Source organism: Diaphorina citri, unplaced genomic scaffold, assembly GCF_000475195.1.
Source record: "Diaphorina citri unplaced genomic scaffold, Diaci psyllid genome assembly version 1.1 scaffold283, whole genome shotgun sequence".
NCBI classification, from domain to species: Eukaryota; Metazoa; Arthropoda; class Insecta; order Hemiptera; family Psyllidae; genus Diaphorina; species Diaphorina citri.
Genome location: NW_007377719.1, coordinates 211,490 through 230,828, shown reverse-complemented (window position 1 = coordinate 230,828; position 19,339 = coordinate 211,490). Strand labels below are relative to the sequence as shown.

General features: G+C 38.9%; 2 protein-coding genes across 2 annotated transcripts in view; both read right to left on the bottom strand.

Moving 5' to 3' along the window:
- Window positions 1-3,563, bottom strand: part of LOC113466512 (patched domain-containing protein 1-like) — a 4,946-nt gene extending 1,383 nt beyond the window's left edge. The window contains exons 1-2 of the mRNA XM_026821985.1: window positions 3,410-3,563; window positions 1,514-1,716 (exon numbers count right to left, since the gene is read on the bottom strand). Of these exons, the coding sequence (XP_026677786.1) occupies window positions 1,514-1,716; window positions 3,410-3,563 (357 nt within the window). The remainder of the gene's footprint in view (window positions 1-1,513; window positions 1,717-3,409) is intronic.
- A 723-nt stretch (window positions 3,564-4,286) lies between these two features.
- LOC103507045 (patched domain-containing protein 3-like) lies at window positions 4,287-17,019 on the bottom strand. Its single transcript, XM_026821984.1, has 9 exons — window positions 16,999-17,019; window positions 14,846-15,179; window positions 11,183-11,314; window positions 10,088-10,405; window positions 8,913-8,916; window positions 8,309-8,522; window positions 7,631-7,840; window positions 5,838-6,403; window positions 4,287-5,592 (listed from the first exon to the last, which is right to left on the bottom strand). The coding sequence occupies exons 1-9, from the start codon at window positions 17,017-17,019 to the stop codon at window positions 5,232-5,234; spliced, it is 2,160 nt and encodes a 719-aa protein (XP_026677785.1). The 3' UTR covers window positions 4,287-5,231.
- Window positions 17,020-19,339: the final 2,320 nt, after the last annotated feature.

The following is a 19,339-nucleotide window of genomic DNA, read 5'->3' as shown; positions in this document are numbered from 1 at the left end:
TTTTCCGGAGTTTTGACCTCAGATTCGGATTTTTCACAACTTTTTCGTAGGAATCGACCTTTTATTAATAATATTTTTCCAATTGCAACTCCTCCATTGAAGAAGATCTCACGTCGCAGGTTCTATTCCCACTTTTTAGTGATGTCGATAAAACACCCTCTCCTTGTATGTCGGATGGTACGGAATCTCTTCTGAGGCTGAGGTCCACCACGCGCCAGACACATTACAAGTAAGTTTGTGACTTTAATATCCATAAAATGTATGTAGAATACCTACTTTATTCTCATACTCAGATTACTCAGCTGATCAAATGATCATAGACCAGAGGGAGGCCGTGGATCAACGAACTTTATGGCGTAATCGGTTTTGGTGTCTATGTGTCTTAGCCGGGGACCTTAAACCGGACCAAACCAGTCGTTACGTCACAGTTCTCAGAGTCTTCCGAGAGAAAAAAGGAGGAGAAGGAGTAGACAAAGAAGAAGCTCTAATCGGTCAACAGAAGAAATGTTATCCATCAAAGACCTCGTAAGGACTTTCTTTCTGAACGAACTTTAGAGCCCACTTGTCGATGTCGTGAGTTTCACCTGATTTTTTCCCACAATGTAATTTAAATGAGACTAACAAAATTTTCCAAACTGGATACTTTGTCAAGTAGCATTATAACTAGAGGTGGAATTGAATATACTGTCTCCACTTGACTTAGACGGAGTAAAGCACTTCACCATGTCAAGTCCAAGTCAAGTGAAGACATAGGTAGTATATTCAATTCCACCTCTCGTTAAATGAGACTGTTCTCACTACACACCACACGATTTTTCCCGAACGACAAGTCTTGTACAGTTTACTCAGTTAGTTGAGTTCCACCGTTCACAAAACAGATAGTTAAAGGAAAGCTAAAAGAGAATCGTAACATGCCCGTTCAATTGTATATCCCTCATCAGATGGATGATCTTGGAAAGAAATAAAAGATCCATTTCTCATGGTGCTGGGTCAATACACCAGAAAGTAATGAAGGCCAAAGATGTACATACTTAAATGCAATAAGTACATTCAAAATTAATTGATTACCAAGGTCCCAAAGAGTGATGAACATGGACATTTAAAATACATAATACCTATTATGCTTTTTTCCTTCCTGAAAATTGATTTATGATCAGTCAAGTAAGTCATACTTCACATACTTACTTATTAGCAAGATTGTGGTCACCTTCCATCATTATCAGAGTATCTGCTTAACTTACCAAGGACCTCTATGTAGACACCAAATTACCATCAAGGTTTCCTGAGAGTAGGTATGTACACAAAATATTGGCTACATTTATTAGTGTACCGAGCTCCAAGCTGTATGAAGACCCCACAAAATGATTCTAACATACTGAACTTCATAGCTAGGTGATATATTTGTTGCAATAACATTTTTCCTTAAAATTTCTGATTTGGGTCATTTTTGTCAGCCCAACAAAACAGCTAGGTACTATAACTACTGACTACACTTGTACCACACCACACATACCTTGAAATAGCCACCCTGGTAGAGTGTGTCTGGGGGTCCGAAAATTGCCACTTCCCATTCGAATAGGTTGTCATCATTGACCAATTTGACTCTGAATCCTTCAACGGGTTCCTCCTGAAGACTTTTGTACTCCATGGACAAAGCTCGGAGAGCACTACTTGTTGGCACTTGGGCCATGGTTGTCGCTTGTAGAATGTCAAACACTCAAATACAAAGATTTAAACTGTTAAAAAGTTTAGTTTAAAATTGAGATAGAGTAAAGAGGTAAGAATCTATTTTACAAAAAATGTTTCCTGGATATTCTTGATTTCTACACTCCCTACGAAAAACTTGTAAAATTCATAGCACATGGGATTTTTCAAAGTTTAGTTTAAAATTGAGATAGAGTAAAAAGGTAAGAATCTATTTTACAAAAAATGTTTCCTGGATATTCTTGATTTCTACACTCCCTACGAAAAACTTGTAAAATTCATAGCACATGGGGACGGTTGTTCATCATGTCGCAATTTTAAAATCCAATGATTTTCTTCTCTCAAAATTGGTAAAATGTTGATCCAGAACACTGGTTAAAATAAATTTAATAATAATTCACTCACACAAAAACCACGAACGTTCAGGAAAAAAAATCTCAAAATTCTCAAAACTGGAAACTGGAAAAAAATGGAAACATCAACAAAACAAAAGAAAAGATCGTGTGAACAGCTGATTGTTCGCGCATGCTCAGGTGATTTTTTTACAGTATAGTCCCTTAAGAGGCAAAACCTACTAGCCTGTAAAAGTTGACCTAAATACATTTTCTTTCACATTTCCTAATAGCAAATCTGGAAAAAGTCTTTAATAAATATTTTCATATTCCACTTTTCACTCATATAAATGCACGAGAAAGAAAAGAAAATGGAAATTGAGAGAAAAATTCCCCTGGCGCGGGTTAGAGAAATTCAACTTTTGTAGAAGTGCCTAGATTATTTTCACCTATGCAATGTGCTCAGCACAAAACAACATCCTTGAACCTACTCCTATTGAAGGCCTTCCTTCATACTTCAGGTAGGTAGGTAGGTAGAAAATATGTACCTATTCAAATTCAAGTCTATATCAATAAATAATATTGATGACAGGTGGTAGGTGTAGACTCTATAAAAATAGATACCTACCCAGGTAGTTTATTTATTATGGGTAAAAAAGAGGAAAAAAAAATCAAACTGAACCTTCTTACCGATAGTTTTACAGGTAAGTACCTATAGCGTACCACATAAATTTATGTATGTAGGTAGGTTGTACCTTAAGTTTTATTGTTCAGGTAAAATAATAAAACATAAGGTAGGTTCTTCTACACAAAATATTTCGAAAAGATTTTCTTTCACATTTCCTAATAGCAAATCTGGAAAAAGTCTTTAATAAATATTTTCATTTTCCACTTTTCACTCATATAAATGCACGAGAAAGAAAAGAAATGGAAATTGAGAGAAATACTCCCCTGGCGCGGGTTAGAGAAATTCAACTTTTGTAGAAGTGCCTAGGTTATTTTCACCTATGCAATGTGCTCAGCACAAAACAACATCCTTGGACCTACTCCTATTGAAGGCCTTCCTTCATACTTCAGGTAGGTAGAAAATATGTACCTATTCAAATTCAAGTCTAGATCAATAAATAATATTGATGATAGGTGGCAGGTGTAGACTCTATAAAAATAGATACCTACCCAGGTAGTTTATTTATTATGGGTAAAAAAGAGGAAAAAAAATCAAACTGAACTTTCTTACCGATAGTTTTACAGGTAAGTACCTATAGCGTACAACATAAATTATGTATGTAGGTAGGTTGTACCTTAAGTTTTATTGTTCAGGTTAAATAATAAAACATAAGGTAGGTTCTTCTACACAAAATATTTCGAAAAGCTCGTCTTCTTCACAGTGTCAGTCACATGGATGGGTGGTAAGCTTTCTGACTTGAGTTCAGCATCAGGTTTGATGTAACTTTGCAGCAAAGTTCTCAAATGTTTGTTTCTTGAATTCAGACAGCTTAGTTCTTCATTGAGCTTCTGTCTCTTCATGAGGACCTGATGATATTTCTCCAGACTTTTGAACACAGAATTCCACAGGGTATAAGGTACATATTATGGAGGTAAATTAACTACTAATGGATAATAATAAATAACAAAACACTAATTACAAAATCATTACACACGTAAAAGACGAACAAAAAAGTCCGTTATTTTGGCTAAGGTTCAAATAAACGAACGACACTACAGAATAACGAAAAAAAGTTACCTGCCGACCACTAGTGCTCCGACAATCAGAGCGTGAGTGTTCGTCCTAAGTAACAGTAGAGAGGATAATGTAAATGTCTGTGAAAAACAAAGTAGCTGTGCTGTGAAAAACAAAGCTAGTTTAGCTAATGTCAGTTAGTGCCATAGTGGGGTTCATTAATTCGGACTTTAGTTACAATTTGATTGTTATTTTCTATTACCTAGCTTGAAAGGGAAGATAAAACTAGATATTACATGTAGGTATGTCAGCTTATTTACATGTATGTAAGTATGATGGCATTATTACGTTTATTATTCTAATTATACATAATGGATCATGGTTATACTTTGTAGGTACCTCTATGTATATTTATTACTTATGCTATAAGTGGTGCATTTACAAGGCATCAAGAATCTAACCACGACAATAGATGAAATATAGAACTGGGCCCTATTCCACAATTCTCTTCATTCAAATAGACTTGGATACAACTTGCAAATACGTCATTGATCTTTCTTCATCTATACTTTGTACCTCTATGTATATTAATTACTTATGCTACAAGTGGTGCATTTACAAGGCATCAAGAATCTAACCACGACAATAGATAAAATTTAATATAGAACTGGGCCCTATTCCACAATTCTCTTCATTCAAATAGACTTGGATACAACTTGCAAATACGTCATTGATCTTTCTTCATTATTTGTCTAACAAGTTTGATATAAAAAAGTAAGTGAGCATGGATCAAAATATGTACAAAATTGTAGTAGGTACTTGAAGTTATTCATTTTCTAACAAAACGTACCTACCATAAGAATAATCATGAATGACTTAAAATAGAAAATTTACAACGAAACAAAATTATTTACAAATAAAACAACATTTATTGATCTTTTCATGATAAGAGAGACTAGAATAAAATTATTGTAATTTTTATCTTGCTTGTTTTTTCTTGTAAAAGATTGAATGGCTGATTGGGCGTTAAAATTTACAATGAAAGTTGATCTTGAGAAATTGAAACCTATAGATTGAAATAACGGATTAAAAATTTAAATCAATCAGAATATTTGAATATTTTCTTATTAGATAGGTATAATAATTTAACGTTCTTACGAGTATTAAATGATATGAAGTTAGATGTTAGAGATAAGTTCTCCCTACCTATAAAAGGAGGGAAAGACAGTCACGAGTTTGTGCTATCTGGAATTTTAGAATTAAGGCTTTAGAAAAGTAAAGCCAACTTTTAAATAAATATTCAAAAAGATCTCGAAGAAATATGTAACATGTCTCGATTAAACAAGCATACCTACATCAATAGGTATCACGTTTGGCAAAGCTATACCATTCAGTAGGAACTTGGCCTATACCTTATCAATGAAATGAAAGTTCCAGTATGTACACACTTCTGCTGAGGATATGCAAATCATTCCGCTTTGAATCGCAAATGACTTTATATTGAAATTGAGCATCTAGTATCTATGATCCTTCCTCGTATAATGTTGACGGGGTTCACGTGACCTGTTGTGATTATTCTGATACTGAGAGGTCTTGCCTCCCCGGTATGGCCTCACTTCATCGTCACTCAGATAACCCGCGTTATGGAATGATGTCCTATTAGGGTACTCATTCACATTAGGGACGGAAGACTTTCTCCAGCCCTCCACGTATTTCCGTCTCTGTCGCTCGTCATCTTCCATCATCTTCTGTCTCTGTTTCTGCGACCTTGAGCTGGAAGACTCGCTGGAATCCTCTGATGTGCCTAGACCCTGATCATTCTCTACACTATCCACAATGAACTTCCCTCGCGTGTCACCATCATACGTAGACATAACAATACGGGGTGAAGCTTGTACCATTCCGTGTAGGGGAACACCACCAAAGTGGCTCTTGCCGTTCATATGTGTCATGGGGTGGAGGGAGGGGTGAGGGATACAGTAGGGGTGGGGGAGTCCACAATGAACTTCCCTCGCGTGTCACCATCATACGTAGACATAACAATACGGGGTGAAGCTTGTACCATTCCATGTAGGGGAACACCACCAAAGTGGCTCTTGCCGTTCATATGTGTCATGGGGTGGAGGGAGGGGTGAGGGATACAGTAGGGGTGGGGGAAGGTCTTCTCAATGTCAGAGATACTCTTCTTGCGTCTGGTACAGGAGCCTGGGCCGAAGATAGACAGAAGCACAGGAAGAAGGAACATACCATGTAGTGCACCGAACAAAATGACCATGAAGATCATCTTGAAGAAGACAAGGAAGATGTAGCTGTCTGCCAGAATCAAGGCGCTTACTCCAAGGATAGTACTCACAGCACCTTGGAAGATGGGAAGTCCTACTGAATAAAGTGCTTCTCGTACTCTCTCCTTGGGATCATCTGAGCTAGAGGACATGTAGGAGTAGCAGATATGAGCGGTGAAGTCCACAGAGAATCCAGTGCACATGATAAGATTGATCATGGAGATAGAGTCCAAGTTGACACTCCAGAGGGCCATGTATCCCAACACACCTGTACCGATGGAAGCAATGGAGAAGGCAACCCACATGGAGCAGAGGATGTTAGGGATGAATATGAAACTGATGAACATCATGGTGACACTGCCTCCCAACATACTTTGAATTGTGGTGGGTCTCACTAGCTCGAACTGAAACATGGAAAATAAATTGGAGTGATTATTTGATGTAGTTCAATCGAGTAATGCCGTAAGTATACTCGTGAAATATGTATACTAAGAGCTTCAAAATCTTAAAATTGTTTTCAAAAAAAGAGACCGAGTTCTCGTTATCACGGAATTCCTAGCCCTTGCTGTGTGTCTCAAGGCTCAATAATCAACCATTTTCAAAGGTTTCCTCTATGGAAATAATGGTTAGGGGAGTTGTATAACCCATTTCCTCTGTGTTGTTGATCATTATTTTAATCTTTTAAAGACGAAAATCCCCTCGCCGAAAATCCCCAGGTGTGCCAAAATGAACGCTTTGTCTGTGCTTATTTCTGGCTTCACTAAAAATCTCTTGTTCATCCTCCATTTCCCTTTCTTCCTCAAAGATTTCTCCTCCCGTTCACCCTTTCCCTAACTTATCTGAATTTGAACTCCATTTCTTCATATCTACCTACTTTGAATTTCTTCCCTCGGAAGGTTTTATACAGAGGCCATCTGTCGGCTTCATCAGAGTTCATCTGCTTGTTTGGTCAAAGGCCATCTGCTTGGTTTTTCCATTTCGTAACTCACCTGAATTCGGTACGGGAACTCGCGGAAGTAAAAGTCCTCGCGCTCGTAGAACTCGATCGAGTACGAATCTTTCCGGGACAGCTTCCTCCGCTGAAGTCCCTCCTGCAGTTGTGTCGTCCCGTACAGCGCTCCTCCCAAGTAGGCGAAGAACACCAGAATCACCAGCAACTTGATGGGCCACTGGTTGATGTACCAGGCCAGATTGTCTCGGAACCACACCATGATGGCGTTGTCGGGGTTGTCTTCGGGGTTGTCCGGGTCTTTGGGGTTGATACCACCGGAGCAGAACAGGGGATGAATATGAAACTGATGAACATCATAGTGACACTGCCTCCCAACATACTTTGAATTGTGGTGGGTCTCACTAGCTCGAACTGAAACATGGAAAATAAATTGGAGTGATTATTTGATGTAGTTCAATCGAGTAATGCCGTAAGTATACTCGTGAAATATGTATACTAAGAGCTTCAAAATCTTAAAATTGTTTTCAATAAATTTACTTTGAAAGTTTGAAATCCAATTATCTAACATGCTCACTAGTACTCACTACCCTGAAACTCCGAGTGCAATCCTTCCGTGTTTCCTTTCTCAAAAGACATATCTACGAAAGCGTTCACTTAAGCCATCCAATACTTCACTTACCTGATCAAAGAACACAAAGTACGGATGGAACACGCTCACATTGAGTGAAGACTCGTGGGCAATCCTTCGCAGCTCTTTAACCATTTCCTTCTCCATGTTACCGTCCGTTATGTTGACAGCTTGGATCATGAATCGAGACGCGATGATTTTGGTGCCGTCGTCGTTGAATTTGATATCCAAGGAAAACGGATTCGGTTTGAACAGCCACAGCTGAAAAGAGGTGATTCGTATAAGGTTAACCTATCTTTTGGGGCAGTTGCCTCTACACCTAAGCCTCAGAGTGGGGTTTTTGTGTATGGAGTTAAGCAAAAGAAGTGGACACAAAAGTTGAAAAGGTAAATTTAGACAGTACTTTTTAGTACGATGAGGTATGCTGGAAAAGAGTTACAACCAATCCAGCCAAATGACAAAGGGCTGATCCAAACTTACTTTTGCTAGGTCGAGTTCTAGATGCCTATGGGCTATCTTTAGACTTCCGTAGACAATTCAGTACGTTTTCTTACCTTACATTCTACAAGCCAGATACATTTTTGTCATTTCGCAACTCGAGTCTTAAGCTGTATCCACACACAGTCGACGGCCATCGAATATCTGCGGACACAGCTTTACGAGTTACAACTACACAATTTTACGACCAACGAGGCTAAGAGTAATCAATAACTTGAATTTTGTCCTTACGTCATTGAGTGTCTTTAAGAATCCTTCCCGAGTGTCGATGGTAACGTTAAGGAAGTCCTGGTTTCGTCTCACATAGGACACGAAGGATCGCAGCCAGGACTCAGTGTAGAGAGGGGCCGAAATAAAGCTCGATGCTTCGAATGTCTTGGTGAGATTCTCTATTTGATTCTGTACGTTGACGTCCCAGTTGACAAACAAGTAAGGAAAATTAGATCTAACCAAAGACAAAAAAATAAGAAAATTATATGTATGTATTTCACACATGGCCTTGCTGCTAAGCGTGTAAATAAATAGATACATATATGTATTATGTATTTCAGTAGAGTGAAGTGTGACAGCTTAGTTAGCTTGGTTGGTATCGCGTCTGCCTTATAAGAGTCTGCTAGGTCGCGGTTTCGATTCCCGCCCGGGATGGATATTATCCTGAACGGATGATGTTCGTTCTCGGAACGGCTGGCTTCCTCCTATCCTGTTTACCTTCTCTCTTCGATTTCGGGAAGATATGGGTTTTACCCGTTGATTTGTTAATCAATCAATCAATCAAGATAAGACCTTAGCAGTACACAAAAAAAAGACCCAGGGTAAATTTACATAATGGAACTACACAACTACACGAAAGATCATGACCATAATATTGGTTTGAAAAATGAAAACATAAACAACGTTAGGTATCATTATCTTGGTATATTCTTAGAGTAGCGTTTGGCATAGGATGATACACAGGTATAATACTACTCTCTACTACTGTTACAGGTATACCATATTTGCTACTCGCTACCATCTTAATAAATCGGTTATACTTCAATGACCTCAAAAAACTCCGGCATGCACTCATTCATTCTGACAGAATATGTGGCCAATCCATTGTATTAAATTAGCGAATAATAATGTGTGCCTTGCCAACTGAAGACTCATCTTGAAAACCTATCACGTTAAATGGCAGTGACGTAGAGAGAAGTAAGTGATCTTTGACACAGGTAATTGGAAGGAGAGAAAAGAAGAAGAAGAATAGAAAAGAAAAGAGACCGAAAAGGGAGAACAATGAAGAAGAATAATAGGTAAGTAATTTTAGGGACCTAATATCATGTATATTAGGTGATGCCTAAATTGGGTGTCATTGAAAGAGAAAAAAAGGAGTTAGGACAAAGGGACAAGGACGAAAGAGAGAGAGAGAGAGAACGAAGAAGAATGAAAGATAGAAGTTAAAAGTCAAGGAAGATAATAATGTAACAGAAAGAGAAGGAGAAATCTTCTATAGTCTATATCTATACCTACGTTGTCGGGAATTGAACCCGGGACTGAAGCTCAAGTAAGTGTAATGTAAGTGTAATACCTTCTCGTCCAGAGAGGCTTAAAGAGACCGAGTTCTCGTTATCACGGAATTCCTAGCCTTTGCCTCAAGACTCAAAAAACAACAATTTTTAAAAGTTTTCTGTTTTCTCTATGAATTTCCCATGTGTTGATCATGTAAAGTCGAAAATCCCCTCTCCAAGAGTGCCGAAATTAACGTTTTCTCTGTACTTACTTTTGGTGAACTTATTTTTGCCTTCACTAAAAATCTCTTGTTCATCCTCCCTCCATTTCCCTTTATTCTTCCAAGGTTTCCCCTCACATTCACCCTTTCCTAACTTATCAGAATTTGAATTCAATTTCTTCATATCTAACTACTTTGAATTTCTTCCCTCGGAATGTTTTATACAGAGGCCATCTGCTTGCTTGGTCAGAGTTCATCTGCTTGTTTGGTCAGAAGCCGCCTGCTTGGTCTTTATATTTCGTAACTCACCTGAATTCGGTACGGGAACTCGCGGAAGTAAAAGTCCTCACGTTCGTAAAACTCAATCGAGTACGAATCTTTCCGGGACAGCTTCCTCCGCTGGAGTCCCTCCTGCAGTTGTGTCGTCCCGTACAGCGCTCCGCCCAAATAGGCGAAGAACACCAGAATGACCAGCAACTTGATGGGCCACTGGTTGATGTACCAGGCGAGGTTGTCTCGGAACCACACCATGATGGCGTTGTCGGGGTTGTCTTCGGGGTTGTCCGGGTCTTTGGGGTTGATACCACCGGAGCAGAACAGACGGTACAGCCAGGACTTGTGACCTGCGGGAAGGGATTGGAAGAGACATTAGATATTGTTGGAGGTTTTATCGCACGCGTGAGTGACGGGAAAATTGTCGTGCGTTAGGCCAGCCACTCACTATCAGGTAGACCTTACCTGTGTGTGCTCATCAGGTGTCAGGTATACCTGATAGTGTGTGTGATCATCAGGTGTCAGTTATACCTGATCAGGTGTACCTATCAGGTCTACCGAATGTGCGCTTGCCAATTATCACCAATAATGCAATAATGATAAAGATATGCAACCTCCCCATGATATTGATCGATAGGTCATCACCCCTTCGCCCTCAAGTTTTGCTATTTCTTTAGCAAAGGTTGCCGAATAAAAGAAGAAGAAAAAAAAAAAAGGTTTACTAAATCGATTAGAAGTTGGTTTTGATCCCACGTATGTATACAACAATGATAACATGTCTTTGAGTTTAGAAAATTATCAATAGTGGAAATGTCAAAACTCCCAACTCAAGTAGGTATACAATATCGGCATGATCTGTTTCCATCAAAGCAAATGAAAACAGATCATCCCAATTGAGTGGAAACGCACCATTAAATTTGAATCAATTTATTAGTGGAGATGACAAAACTCCCTCTTATATTTTTTTTACCCTACCTACCTACCAAAAGCCAAAAGCTACCATTATAAATAACTTTTAGTGGAGATGCCAAATCTACTTACCTGCTCCCGAACAAATGACTTTTTCGAGAGATTCTATTTGATTAAAAGCTATTACTATATCTTACAAAGAGAAACACAAGACTTACCAGACAGGGAGACAGGTGTGACTTTTCTGCAAGTGATGGCGTGCAGGTTTTTCTCCTCGGCGTAACCTGCAATGGCGACACATGCAGCGAAGAACGTGCAATGCCACGCGAATATGAAACATACTGCCAGACCTGAGGACAAACAAATAGGAAAAATGAGATTTCAATAAAGTGAGAAAATTAAATTATGGGGGCACGGTTGGTCCAGTGGTAACGCGCTTGCTTGCCATGCAGAAGGTCCCGGGTTCGAATCCCACCATCGCAGGTATACCTGATAGTGTGTGTGATCATCAGGTGTCAGGTATACCTGATAGTGTGTGTGATCATCAGGTGTCAGGTATACCTGATAGTGTGTGTGATCATCAGGTGTCAGGTATACCTGATAGTGTGTGTGATCATCAGGTGTCAGGTATACCTGATAGTGTGTGTGATCATCAGGTGTCAGGTATACCTGATAGTGTGTGTGATCATCAGGTGTCAGGTATACCTGATAGTGTGTGTGATCATCAGGTGTCAGGTATACCTGATAGTGTGTGTGATCATCAGGTGTCAGGTATACCTGATAGTGTGTGTGATCATCAGGTGTCAGGTATACCTGATAGTGTGTGTGATCATCAGGTGTCAGGTATACCTGATAGTGTGTGTGATCATCAGGTGTCAGGTATACCTGATAGTGTGTGTGATCATCAGGTGTCAGGTATACCTGATAGTGTGTGTGATCATCAGGTGTCAGGTATACCTGATAGTGTGTGTGATCATCAGGTGTCAGGTATACCTGATAGTGTGTGTGATCATCAGGTGTCAGGTATACCTGATCAGGTGTACCTATCAGGTCTACCTGATAGCGAGTGGCTAGCCTTACAAAATCAGAAGTTTACAAAAGTACCATACTTACGATTTTATTAATGGAGCACGTTTTATCACATTAATGTGAGTAACGGAGAACTATCGCAAGTAGGTACCTAATACCTATGTAGAAAATTAGAATTCAGCAAGCAACGAACCGAATGTGCGCTTGCCAATTATCACCAATAATGCAATAATGATAAAGATATGCAACCTCCCCATGATATTGATCGATAGGTCATCATAGGTATACCATATTTGCTACTCGCTACCATCTTAATAAATCGGTTATACTTCAATGACCTCAAAAAAACTCCGGCATGCACTCTCATTCATTCTGGCAGAATATGTGGCCAATCCATTGTATTAAATTAGCGAATAATAATGTGTGCCTTGCCAACTGAAGTCATCTTGAAAACCTATCACGTTAAATGGCAGTGACGTAGACAGAGGTAAGTGATCTTTGGCACAGGTAATTGGAAGGAGAGAAAAAAAGAAGAAGAAGAAGAAGAAGAAGAAGAAGAAGAAGAATAGAAAAGAAAAGAGACCAAAAAGGGAGAACAATGAAGAAGGATAATAGGTAAGTAATTTTAGGGACCTAATATCATGTATAGGTGATGCCTAAATTGGGTGTCATTGAAAGAGAAAAAAAGGAGTTAGGACAAAGGGACAAGGACGAAAGAGAGAGAGAGAGAGAGAGAGAACGAAGAAGAATGAAAGTTAGAAGTTAAAAGTCAAGGAAGATAATAATGTAACAGAAAGAGAAGGAGAAATCTTCTATAGTCTATACCTACGTTGTCGGGAATTGAACCCGGGACTGAAGCTCAAGTAAGTGTAATGTAAGTGTAATACCTTCTCGTCCAGAGAGGCTAACCAGTAGCCAGTAAAAACGTCTAAGATATTTCTACCACACGCCACTGGTTTATGAAAATCTTATTATGCCAGACCAAAACCGAAAAATCAATCAATTGGAACCGAGAGAATACCAAAGTAAAGCACTTCACCATGTTATAGCTCTGCTGATAATGAATAGCCTTGCACGTGATAACAGAAACTTTAAAACAAGGATTGCGAAACTTTACCTTCATATGAATGAGGATTTGTAAGACATATGTGTACTCCGGACTTACCCAGAATCTGTGAGGTGTATGGATCTCACATATTACAGAGATAATTGGGCAGTACACTTTAACATTACAAATGGAGATAAGTATGTAAGGTATGTCGTATGTATGCACTTAATAGCATAGGTACAGGTTGATATGAAAGGTTAAAATTATAACGTTTCATATTTTGCAACTTGGTTAAAGGTAAAAGTAAGAACCATTTGATTGACAACGTTAAATTGGAAATGGCCTCTTCACGGGGAGAAGGAGAATAATAATAAGAAGAAAAGGGGGAGGAGGAGGAGGACCACTTTAACATTACAAATGGAGATAGGTAGGTAAGGTATGTAGGTATGCACCTTATAGCATAGGTACAGGTTGATATGAAAGGTTAAAATCAAAAGTTTCATATTCTGCAACTTGGTTAAAGGTAAAAACGATTTGATTGACAACGTTAAATTGGAAATGGCCTCTTCATGGAGAGGAGAAGGAGAATAATAAGAAGAAAAGGGGGAGGAGGAGGAGGAAGAAGAAGGAGAGAAAAAAGGAGGAGAAGGAGTAGACAAAGAAGAAGCTCTAATCGGTCAACAGAAGAAATGTTATCCATCAAAGACCTCCTAACTATTCATACATATAGAGTTACATACGATCCTAACTAAGTTACATACGCTCGTATCCGGTGGCCTTGACCAGGGATTTATTTCAAATTGAAGAAACAAGATCATAATTATAATAACCATCAATATCACCAATGTATTGGGTCATTCTCACTTCGATACCTGCTAGTTACCAATTACCAATTTACTCGATAAGTACGGTATTAAATTTTGTGATTTTCGTAAAGAAGATAGGTAAGGTAAAGGTAACTAACTACCTATAACTACCTACTTTTTTTTATGTTGCTTGAAATTTGGTTTTGGTAATGGTTTTTAGTAAGAACTTGTTACAATGTTGCATGTCGTACTTGTGATTGGATTTGAGATATGGAAGGTTTCTCCACTAGTTTGAATTGAAGAAGATCTCACGTCGCAGGTTCTATTCCCACTTTTTAGTGATGTCGATAAAACACCCTCTCCTTGTATGTCGGATGGTACGGAATCTCTTCTGAGGCTGAGGTCCACCACGCGCCAGACACATTACAAGTAAGTTTGTGACTTTAATATCCATAAAATGTATGTAGAATACCTACTTTATTCTCAACACTTTACAAATGGAGATAAGTAGGTAAGGTATGTATGCACTTAATAGCATAGGTACAGGTTGATGTGAAAGGTTAAAATTATAACGTTTCATATTCTGCAACTTGGTTAAAGGTAAAAACGATTTGATTGACAACGTTAAATTGGAAATGGCCTCTTCACGGGGAGAAGGAGAATAATAATAAGAAGAAAAGGGGGAGGAGGAGGAGGAAGAAGAAGGAGAGAAAAGGAGGAGAAGGAGTAGACAAAGAAGAAGCTCTGATCGGTCAACAGAAGAAATGTTATCCATCAAAGACCTCGTAAGGGCTTTCTTTCTGAACGAACTTTAGAGCCCACTTGTCAATGTCGTGAGTTTCAGCTGATTTTTTCCCACAAAGTAATTTAAATGAGACTGTTCTCACTACACACGACACGATTTTTTCCCGAACGACAAGTCTTGTACAGTTTACTCAGTTAGTTGAGTTCCGCCGTTCACAAAACATATAGTTAAAGAAAGCTAAAAGGCAACTCACCAGAGTACATGCAGAAGATCTGTATGGACGGGAATGGGTTGGCAGTCCCAATAGAGAACGAGACAATATCTGTCAGCGAGGTGATGGTAATGGAGACAGCAGCCTCTGCCATCATGTGGCCCATCCTTTCTGGAACACTCATCGTGATAGGGGTCCGACGCCAAGCAGCTAACATGACAAACGTGTCGTCAATACCCACACCTGGAACATGGGAAGTAAAAGGGTTAGTTTTTAAAATGTTAAAATGGGGGAGGTAAAAAAAGAAGAAAAAGAAGGAGGAGAAGAAGAAGAAGTTTGTGTTTGATGGGTAAATTTTCTGATATATTTTATTACTCTCAGGGACCCCATAAGAGGCCCGAGTAAGGTTTAAGTCCAACTTTCATTTAATTCTACTGTAATGCTAAAGCCTAAAGGACTAAAATACATACATTTCTTTATGACCGACTATTCCGACTAATGGGTTAATGCGACTATGTATTGCCTTCAAAAGTTCATTCAGTATTTCAGTTATGTAGCCCCATTAGCCCATTACTATAAATTCTCTACAGCAATAAATTGTCCTTAGACAAAAGAAATGCCGTGGGTTCATTGGCTTTATGTAGACGATATTCGGTGAGTTTATTTAATATACAATCACTTTCGTCTGGCCCCAACTTGGACTTTCAAGGACACACATCAGTCGATGCTAATATAAAACTAGATACATAAATGAGATTCCTAGTATCCTAGTATCCAAATACCTAGTATCCAATAATAATAAAAACGGTAAGAATAATGTTAATACATAGGATGTCTAATATAAACCTAACAAAAAATAAAGGTCTTATCATCCCAAAAGCGAAGAGAGAAGAAAGACAGGACAGGAAAAACCAAGTCGTTCGGAGAACGAAACTTATCCGGTTAGGATAAAATCCGATAAGTATTTCCGGAAATCCGGCTTTCTCCTATCCTGTCTTTCCGCTTTCGGAACGATAAGACCTTAGCAGTTACAGTTTACAGTTCCCTCTATCAAAACCTCTTGAATCTCCAGATACATAAATGAGAACTTATAATGTCCATGTATCTTTCTCTCCAACCCTCTATCCGTCCTTGATACGTACGTTCGAATAAGTACCACATAATCCACATAGGTATAAATAGATTAGATACATAATAATCTACCCATACGAGTGTAACTCTCATGTATTCTTGGTTATTGATTGGTTCTATTTCAGTCTAATATTTCCGGGGTATCAACGATCTGGTTCTTGGCTCTGAATGCAGTGGCGTACGTGTTTCTATGAAATTACCTACCACTAAAAAAGAAGGAAAGAAAAAGAAGAAATATCTAGATAACTATTATATATTAAATACCTCTGGGTACTGTGATAAACTTGCAGAAAAGTCACACCCGTCTCCCTCTCTGGTAAGTCTTGGGTTTCTCTTTGTAAGATAGTAATAGCTTTTAATCAAATAGAATCTCTCGAAAAAGTCATTTGTTCGGGAGCAGGTAGGTAAATTTGGCATCTCCACTAAAAGTTATTTATAATGGCAGCTTTTGGTAGGTAGGTAGGGTAAAATATAAGAGGGAGTTTTGTCATCTCCACTAATAAATTGATTCAAATTTAATGGTGTGTTTCCACTCAATTGGGATGATCTGTTTTCATTTGCTTAAATGGAAACAGATCATGCCGATATTGTATACCTACTTGAGTTGGGAGTTTTGACATTTCCACTATTGGTAATTTTCTAAACTCAAAGACATGTTATCATTGTTGCATTCGTGGGATCAAAACCAACTTCTAATCGATTTAGTAAACCTTTTTTTTTTCTTCTTTTATTCGGCAACCTTTGCTAAAGAAATAGCAAAACTTGAGGGCGAAGGGCCTCCACTCCATCCACTCGTAAAATTTTTGCAGCCAAAACTAAATGTCAACCCAAAGCAATCACCCTAGCTAGGGCTGATTGAGAGACTAACGAAGAACGCCGACCCCGTCTGAACACGGGAAAGGCTAGGAATAATAAAAAGTAAAAAGGATCTGAATGGTTAATAGTGTGATATGCTGATATATGATTGTAATGTTTAATAACATACCTATGGTTAATAGCGTTAATACGAAGAACTCGATGACATATTGATTACAATATCGCAGCCTGCGTATGTTCGAGGTTACCACAGGCAAAACTTGTGGCATGGCAAAGATATAACAAATCTCATCACACAAATATACCTACAACAACGTCAACAACATATAAAGATATAACGTGTTCATAATTTCGATTGATTTATTAATTATCTAAAGTCATTAGTGGCTCTTCGGCAATAAGGTTCTTCGAAACCAATATCAACCAATATGTGGTTCTTAAACACCTCGATCTCTAATCAAGTATAATTGATAAAGATATGTTCCCGATTGTCATCTTGCGGTAACTCGGTAATAAGCACATGACTTGAATCGCCTGAGTATAAGTACCTATGCTTATGGGGATTATAGGCATATGAAGCACCAGTGGAAGAACTGCAGTTGCGCTGAGGGGAAAAAATCACTCAATTCAATGGGTATACCTAAAAAACTGATTACACAAAATTCAACTGATTGGCCATAAGGAGTGCGAAAATTAGCTGACTGACCATAAGGCAATAATTGTCATCTTGCGGTATCTCGGTAATAAGCACATGACTTGAATCGCCTGAGTAAAAGTACCTATGCTTATGGGGGGTTATAGGCATATGAAGCACCAGTGGAGGAACTACAGTTGCGCTGAGGGGGAAAAAATCACTCAATTCAATGGCCCTTAATAGCCTTCGATTGATAAACAATAAGCAATAAGGCAAAAGCAGGATCTACAATTCTACACTCTACAGAGTTACACTAGGGTTAATCGATGTCAGCTGACACATATAGAAGCTGAATCAAGACAAGGGCACTAGAAAGTAGGAAGTGATACTCGTATAAGAAAATAAGAAAGAGTGATCCAAAGCTTGAACTTCTGAAGGTCTTCTCCTGAAGGTCAAAACTTCATCTTCTGAAGGATACCAACTAAATTAGGACTCATCAAAAGAAGGTCATCTCAGATGTAGGATAGGTCATTTTGTCTCTGCAGGGGAACGAAGAGATGAGGTCCTCAAATATGGGCCGGTCTCTCATTATTTCAATAGTTCAATACAGTTACGCATCTCAATTAGACTCCCCAATTTGGGGAGTCTAATTAATAATTATTAGGTGCTCGATCAAAACAAAAACACTAGAAAGTAGGAACTCTTGAGAAACATAAGGAAGAGTAATCTAAAACTTGATCTTTTGAAGGATATGTGCTTGAAGGATATCCACTGAAATACTAAATTAGGAGCAGGGCCGGATTACCCATAAGGCAGAATGGCAGACTGCCACGGGCCCCGCGCTTTTGGGGGCCCCGCGCTTTGAGGACTTACACTAGATATTATGGGTTTTTTCTATATAAAAAAACTCGAAATCCGTAGGTAATGATTGATACAAATGAATTAGGTAGGTATAGAAGTGTTTTCTAGTAGGGAGGGGGGTAGGTCCTGGGGGCCCCGTGCCTTTGAAACTGCCCCGGGCCCCGCGGGGGGCTAATCCGGCCCTGATTAGGAGTCATCAAGAGAAAATCACCAGGTATAGGATATAGGTCATTCTACCTCTCCAAGTCAACAAAGATAAGGTCACCAAATATAGGCCGCTGACTCTATAAGCTAAGGTCACCAAATATAGGCCGGTCTGTGGCGAGAAGTCCATTCTCTTATGGTGGTTTCATAATCATCTCTATGTTTGTCCGAAGCAACAGGAAGACTCTGAGAACTGTGACGTAACGACTGGTTTGGTCCGGTTTAAGGTCCCCGGCTAAGACACATAGACACCAAAACCGATTACGTCATAAAGTTCGTTGATCCACTGCCTCCCTCTGATCTATGATCATTTGATCAGCTGAGTAATCTGAGTATGAGAATACAGTAGGTATTCTACATACATTTTATGGATATTAAAGTCACAAACTTACTTGTAATGTGTCTGGCGCGTGGTGGACCTCACCTCAGAAGCTGGCGAAAGAAAATTTCGGAAAAGTCGTACCATTTTCCAGTAGTACAGGAAAAACCACTCCTTCGATTGATAAGCAATAAGGCAAAAGCAGGATCTACAATGCTACACTCTACAGAGTTACACTAGGGTTAATCGATGTCAGCTGAAACATATAGAAGCTGAATCAAGACAAGGGCACTAGAAAGTAGGAAGTGGTACTCGTATAAGAAAATAAGAAAGAGTGATCCAAAGCTTGAACTTCTGAAGGATATGGGTCTTCTCCTGAAGGTCAAAACTTCATCTTCTGAAGGATACCCACTAAATAAGGACTCATCAAAAGAAGGTCATCTCAGATGTAGGATATAGGTCATTTTGTCTCTACTGGGGAACGAAGAGATAAGGTCACCAAAATGGGCCGGTCTCTCATTATTTCAATAGTTCAATACAGTTCCGCATCTCAATTAGACTCCCCGATTGG